We start from the raw sequence: 7,711 nt of genomic DNA on the forward strand, positions 1-7,711 counted from the left end.
CTCCTTGATGATCTTTAAAGATTCTTCTATTTCATTGCACGGTTGGTGAGGATCAATAATTGATAGGACAATCGCTATCTTGTTAATGTAGCTTTGAACATGAATCGTTTTAAAAATATTAAAAGAATAAAAAGTTCTAAGCCATTCAGTCTATTATTTCTGAAAGTTTAAACCACATACAAGAAATTTGATATAGACATAATAAAGCAAGGTGCAGAGTGTGAGGATGGCTTAAAAACCATGCTTATAATTGCTGGAGAATGACTTGAATACCACGCTTTGGACACACTGTGAGAAGATGAACTGGGTGATGGACATAAGTTGGCGAAAGAGTGAACCTGTAACGCTGCAGGATCATGGAGAGTGCAATCTTTCCTTCTATAATGGCATAGTTGAAGCCCAAACAAGTTCGAGGCCCCATCCCAAATGGAAAAAATGCAGCAATACTCTTGTTTGTAGCTTTAGCCACTCCCTCTGCAAATCTTTCTGGTTTGAAAAGATGAACATCTTCTCCCCATATTTCAGGATTATAGTGATGGGCTAGAGTCGACATGTAGATTTCCATGTTAGCTGGTAGGATTAAGTTCCCCAGTCTAACTTCCTTGTCAACTTTCCTTGCCAAGTAATTAGAAGGAGCATATAGCCGTAGAGATTCATTGATAACCATGCTCATCTATGGAGGAAAAGGAGAAAGAATTTAGTTGTAGAAGTGGATTTGGTGGCAAAGCAGCACGACACTAACAAGCTAATTTGTTCAGAAATCAAGATTTTCTTACAATTTTCAATTTTGTCATGCTATCTGGACTTGGATTCTGTTGGCCAATTAGCTCAAGCACCTCCTTCCGTACCTTGTCTTGCCAATCTGGGCAAATGGCTAGAAGAAGAACAGTCCAAGAGAGCAAGCTTGTTGTTGTTTCCTGTCCAGCAACATATATGGTCTTGCATTCATCAATTAGGTCATCCACTGATATTTTCTTGCTATTGTCTGGATCATGATAGGCCTTTAAAAGTAGTCCAAAGAAATCATTCCCATAGCCATCCAGTTGTCCAGACGTTGCCTCTTCCTCTCTTTTCTTCATCATCTTTATGATGGACTCCCTTACTCTTTTCTCCAGATTCTCTGATTCAATATCATCGCTTGATTTGAAAATTTTTCTGTGACAATGGAAATTCCATGAGTTTGCGCAGAATCAGAACTATGTATGTGTAAAAAAGTGGTAGCCTGAGAAATGATGACAAGAAAGATGAAATTTAGGTTGATTAATGAATGTCCTCTTCAGGAAAAACCCTTGTAACTAATGTCTGATCATGCTTCAATGCATATGCGTGTACTGCTTTCTGCGCTGCTGAGGGCATGGGGCTGCCTAAAGATCAGTTCTCGGATGCAAAACTTGCTAACATGGTGAAGGAGGAAATGACAGCTTACCCAATGAAAGGAATGCTGATTCTATAATTGTTTCTGTAAATAATGTCAATCATGTTCATTATCATATCAAATATATGCTGCCCTTCCAAGTAGCTGCTTCCAAAAGCTGTCCTGGATATTACTTCTGATGTCAAAACCTTGAATTCCTGGAACGCGTCAATCTCCTTGCCTTCATGGTTTCTCCATCTTTTGAGCATCACCTCAACACTAGCAATCATATCTGGAATCATACCCTGCAAAAACATAAAATGTTTGTGTAGTACTTGCTAATTGAGGTTCTCCAGAGATACCAGGTTTCATTACTTGTCCTGTTTATGTATCTTGAAAACATATCAGCCTCATGCACAATTAAACGTCAAAACAAGACTTTACTTTCAAGCTCTCTCCATGGAAAGCTTGGTTTCCCAGTTTCCTCATTTTAAACCACTTTTCGCCACTTGACGTTACAAGTCCATCACCTAGCAACCTCTTTACATGAGTTTCAACTGGGATTTTTTGGTAAGCTCCATCTTTATTGCTCAATATCTGTCTAACCAGCTCAGGTTCAGTGACCATCAAGTGAGGTTGAGGACCATACCAGTAGAGGAAGTTCATCCCTACAGCAATTTGAATACATTTGCTAATATGATTAGGGCCAATCCAAATAAATTCTAAGCAAGAATATTGAGAAGATTGTTACCATAAACCTTGACCCAAGAATATGCATGAGGAAGAATTCTAGCGAATGTATTGTGTGACAGCTCCTGGGAACTGCCATCCATTGCATTGATGATGTTGAGAATCTCTGTGGTACTTCCGTACAGGAATCTGTAAGGAGGACCTTCAATTCCTTGTGACTTCATCAAAGACTGAACTCGAGTTCGAGCCCACCATACTTTATTAAGAAACTTGAGGAGAATAACAAGAAGGAAGAAGCACAAACAACTGGAAAAGCACATCAACAGGGTTCCCATTTGCACTTCAAGGTCGATTATCTGATAACAGAATGAAAATGAATTCAGTGGCTATGATCTATATAGGGTCTTTGGAATCCTCAGATCTTAGATACTCCCACGGAAAAGCGTTCCATATCGCAGGATTTAAGAGCCCTCCAACACGGGAAACAAGGTGTCAAAATTCTTTCAAATGCCCGGCAACAAAAACTAGAATCTGAGCATCGAACTGTTCGCTCAGACTTGTAATCTAGTGAAGTCGAATTAGTTATTAGAACCAAATGAGTACAAAGAATTTTTTGGCTTGCAAATGCTAAGATCCAACTAGCAATGCAAAACTTGTCCAAAGACAGTTTAATTCTCAACATGTTGCTGGTTGAAGCGCCATAGCCGTATATGCAATTTTCGTTTTCAACGCAGCCACAATAGTACATGACAAAATAGTGAATATATCAGTGATTCTGCTTGTGTGCTGTCGGGGAGAGTTTTGTAAAATCTATTTTTTTATTTAATTGTAGATAATAAATGTATATATTTTTAGTAAAGACAACCAATTAAATTACAGAGAAAAATGTATTTTTTTTTGTCAAAGCTGTCTTTTTTAATCATTATTTTATTTTAACAATAAAATAACTTTTTTAGTAACAGCATAGTTAATTAAATAAATAACAGCAATCAGAAAAAATATATTAAAAAAATATAATGTTTTGAATTAAAAAGAAAAAAAATCTATATTTTTAATAAAAAATCTATATTTTTTATTCATATATATATTTTTCTAAAAATATTTTCATATAAAAAGCATTGTTTTCACGCACCTATATAAGAAAACATAAAAAAAGTTAAAACTGAAATATTTATATAAAAAAATCAATATAAAAAAATAAAACATAGATATTATATTCTTATTCAATAAATATGAATGAGAAAACTAATTTATAAATTATGCATATTGGACAATTGGAATTCTCATTAATAATATCATAAAAAGCTCTGACCTTGTTATAAGTAAGGTCACAATTTGGATAATCCCTTAAATATTGTTTTATTAAATTAATTTTAAAATATTTTTTTTTTGTTGAAAAGTAGGAAAAAAAACACAATAAAAAGATATTTAATAAAAAAAACCAAGTGGAACTAGACCAAGCCTTCCAATCTAGATTCGCTTGGCCCTAGAAAAATAAATTAGACCTACATGCTTGGTTTTTACTTTCAATGTGTTCTCCATTTTTTCTTTAATATACTAGATGATTTATCATTTGTATGAGTAGATAATACATTATGGTCAATTTTCTAATCACTTCTAATGATAGAAAAGTCAGGTTTAAGTTTTAGAATTTTCAATTTATTTTCATTTAAAAATACATCAAAAAAAAACTTTAAAGATATCAATAGATCTAATTTTAACCTTAAAAGCCTTATAATCACTCTAAAAAACAAAAATCCAATCAAATAAAAAGCTACTTCATAATTGCTAATCTATTTTTTATGGTATATTCAAAGGGAAATACCAACTTCATTGAACTTTTATATCTAAAATGAACCCATTAATATCAGGATTGATCTTTTCAAAGTCTAAAAAGTAATTAACCAAAAATGTTTTTTCTCTTCTTTATTTTTTTAACAATTGTTTTTGTTTTTTTTTAAATTCTGGTAATGAAATATATAAAAATAAAATTTAGAGTTAAAATATAAAATCCGAAAAGAAATCTGACAAAATAAATGAAAACTTTATGAAAAAATCCAATTTAAAATAAAAAAATTGAATTTTTTTAAAAGTTTTTTTTTAACTGTCAAAGTTCTTTACAACTAGCTCTATTTATTTTCTTTACATTTTTGTTTAATATTTTTTTAGTGTAGTACCTAGTTTTCTCAAGTTTTCCTGTAAAAAAATCTTTGTCGTTTATCATATTTTTCTATCTAAAAATTTAAATATTTCTTTTAATTTAAACCTTTTGTTTGCATGAATTTTCCTAGAAATTTAATATTTTATTCGATCTGCTATGATCCAATTTTGTTTATATATATATATATATATATATATATATATATATCTTGCATTCGTTTATCGCATAATAGTTCTCATTTCCTCGTAAATTACGGAGAAAGAAAATTTAACTCATAATACTTAGACATGTTCATGGGCTGGCCCATGCTGGATTTGGGCTGTCGGCCTATAAAGTTTTGTTCCATTAGCGTCTATCCGTTTAGATTATTTGGGTTTGGGCCAATTTGAAGCCCTGGCAGGCTCGTGATGGGCCTCACGTTTTCAGGTAAAGTAAGATGAACACAAAAAGAGAGAATGATATTAATTTTTCAACAACAGCAGCAACACAGGTTGAAGAAGCAGAGGTCAAAGGGATGGTAAATAGTTTTTACCATAAATTAATTCTATTTCATAAAAACAAAGGTAGTTCATTCTCCCATCAAGAATGCAAAAGACAGTTTGCAAGAAATGATTTCTGTATATCATTGTAAAAATATAAGTTATGTGACTTAAAACTTCAGGTAAAATTCATCAAAAATAGTCAACAACAACAAATTAAGAACCTTTTTTTTTTTAAGTTGAAAAACACTTTTGTAAAAATTTAATTTTTTTTTCAAAATTTTTTTTTGATGTTTTTAGATCGTTTTGATGTCTGATATCAAAAATAAATTAAAAAAATTAAAAAAAACATTATTTCAAATAAAAAACATTTTGAAAAGCAATTATTAGCACAATAACAAATAAATCAGAAATAAACAAAGAGTAACACTAAGAAAAGTGTAAAACAACAACAAAACAAGATTAAATATTAGTTGTAAGTGTTTGAGTGAGGCCATGAACCCAATGTTGTTATTTCATGAAATGAATTAATTTGCAAGTAACTTTAGTAGAAAAAAAAAAAGAAACAACAATTATAGGATGAATAGAGAAAAAAATAAAGGTGAAGAGAATGTGAAGAAGGCAACTGATTTTGAATTGAATCAATAGTGGTTTTGAGGTTAAGATTTGAAGTTCATGTAACGAAATTTATATGTTTATAGTAATTGGAGCATACTTTCCATCCAAAGACAAGTTAGCAATTACAATAAGAATAGAGAAAGGATAAAAAAAAAATGAAAGATAAAAATTTCATCAAAGCTATGAAATTTTTATTGAAGATAATATTCTATTTGGGGTTAGAATAGACCATCATAATTTTAATTGGAATAAGCTTGCCTTATTAATGAAAATAAAGAATTTAAATACAAAAAAATAAAAATAAATTAACAACTATTTCTAATGCTTAGATCATGTCTCTATGAAAGAGGACACTAACAATTAATGACAACCAAGCAAGCTTGTGGACATGATTAACAACAGATCCCAGAATCTTCATGTCATTGTTCATACGAAGTGCAAGTCCCACGCATGATAGCTCTTGTCAAAATACTTTGGTACTCCTATAAATACACTATTTGGTACTCCTATAAATGATAGGACACTCCATTCAATTTATAATCTACACCCACTTGGCGGCCATTGACAATGAATTCAGGCACACCATGTTTAGAGTTTCAATGGCACAAAAACTGTGCAGGTCACGAATGTCTCCACAATTGCATGGTCACAAGCCACCAAGTTTCTGAACTATGTTTAGTAAGCAGCACATGAGGTTTGGAATTCAAGTGAATGATTGGTTATTGGAAAATCAAAAGCAACAATACTACGCAGAATCTTCAAATGCATATAGTTCAATAGATAATAACAGTCAAATTAACAAGAACCAAGAACGTAAGGGCCCAAGAACACACAGAACGTAAAACATGGAGAGATTACAAGAATCAAAGTTCTCAACAGCACAAGATTCCAAAATGGAAAGCTTTTTGTATTAATTAAACTTGAGATAGACAGAGAGAGTAACCTGCATCACCAAACTTCACAAAAGCAGAGAAGTCAGAGAAAGAGAGAAACTTGGAATCTTCTTTTTGGTGTGATAATAACGTTAGAAGATGACCATTTTCAGTACTGGACCTGTCTTTATGACCCAATTGAAGCTTCCTTCTTTGGCCCTCTTTTTCTTTAAATGCCACCCCCTCTTTCGCCTGTTCCATTCTAAGAAAAAAAAAGGGAACAAATTTGCCATCTTCTTCTTGGCATGTCTGGCTGTTTGAGGCCAAAGTAGCAGGCCTCGCCTTTCTATAAAAGTTCAGCTCAAACCCCAGTTTTGTTGGGGCATCTCATTTCGATCATCAGACCATGAAACTGTTGGTAGATTTGCTTTCTTTTTGTATAATTCGACAGGGCTGAATAAGGCCATTATCGCATATATTTACGTGCTGAAAATTCAAGGTTCGGGATTCGAGTTTGATTAAGCTAAATGAAATACTTGAAATTCTAAGTCTATGTTGTTAGAGATTGGATATAAATCGTCATTTATACACAACAAATTTACAGAATCTTGAAATAATCAAGCTCGTATTTGTAATAACATTACAAGTAATTAAATAAATGATCAAGTGTTGAGATTTCATTTAGCTCTCAAAAGCATCACTGGTATATATATTGTTCGATCTCAATCATTAATCTGACTTCATTTTGAGATTGAACTCATGTTTGAGCTTAGTTTTTTTTAGTATATGGAGCAAAATAGAGAATACTAATCTGCATTTCAGCTTACTCGTGTTGTGGCAGTGCTTAAAAATTAATATTGTGATGGATTATTTTGAATTCAACTTGTAAAGGGAAGCATAAGATATATGGCAGCAAGGATGATTTTTAAAACCTTTTTTTATAATTAAAATAGATATTTATACAAAAAGATCACTATAATTTAATTTTTTTAAAAAATATAACTTTATTCATGCATTTTTATCAAAGTATTTTTTTATTAATAGCATTATTTTTTTTAATTAAAAGTAAAGGAAATCAAAATAATTTCTTATAAAAAAACATGTTTTTTTTTATCTTAAAGATAATGTTTTAAATTGAAAACTTATCATTATTTAAAAAGTAAGTTTTAACAAAAAAAAAAAAAATCACGATATTTTGTATGCAATTAAATTGTATGCAATTAAAGGGAAAAAATATTTAGTATGAGAAAATCATGTAAGAAACATTATATTAAAAAATTGTAAAAAATACATAAGCTTTATTTTAATTGAATATTCATGATTATATAAAAAAATTATATTAGGTTTATATATAATAATTAATGAAACAAGTGTTAATATTATAAAAACAAAATATTATACTCTTATTAGAAAACAAAGATAAAATTGAATGGAATTTAATGAAATAATATTTTAAATATAATTTGAAATGTTTTATTTATAATGATTTTTACTTATTATTTAATTAAAAAAAACAAAAAAAAAACTAAAAAGATGT

General features: G+C 30.6%; 1 protein-coding gene across 1 annotated transcript; it reads right to left on the reverse strand.

Moving 5' to 3' along the window:
- Positions 1 to 118: 118 nt before the first annotated feature.
- Positions 119 to 7,228, reverse strand: LOC133668556 (cytochrome P450 CYP749A22-like). The gene is made up of 6 exons (XM_062088482.1): positions 6,246 to 7,228; positions 2,106 to 2,400; positions 1,799 to 2,022; positions 1,427 to 1,659; positions 777 to 1,155; positions 119 to 673 (listed from the first exon to the last, which is right to left on the reverse strand). The coding sequence occupies exons 1-6, from the start codon at positions 6,249 to 6,251 to the stop codon at positions 245 to 247; spliced, it is 1,566 nt and encodes a 521-aa protein (XP_061944466.1). The 5' UTR covers positions 6,252 to 7,228; the 3' UTR covers positions 119 to 244.
- Between the last annotated feature and the right edge of the window lie 483 nt (positions 7,229 to 7,711).

Source organism: Populus nigra, chromosome 11 (genome assembly GCF_951802175.1).
Source record: "Populus nigra chromosome 11, ddPopNigr1.1, whole genome shotgun sequence".
NCBI lineage: Eukaryota > Viridiplantae > Streptophyta > Magnoliopsida > Malpighiales > Salicaceae > Populus > Populus nigra.

Bases quoted from the DNA above. Each gene is read 5' to 3' on its own strand.
- LOC133668556 (XM_062088482.1), bottom strand. The intron at 2,023-2,105 runs GTAACAATCTTC...AAATTGCTGTAG, and splicing joins TTCTTGGGTCAAGGTTTATG to GGATGAACTTCCTCTACTGG. The intron at 1,660-1,798 runs GTAAAGTCTTGT...ATGTTTTTGCAG, and splicing joins TCCATGGAGAGAGCTTGAAA to GGTATGATTCCAGATATGAT.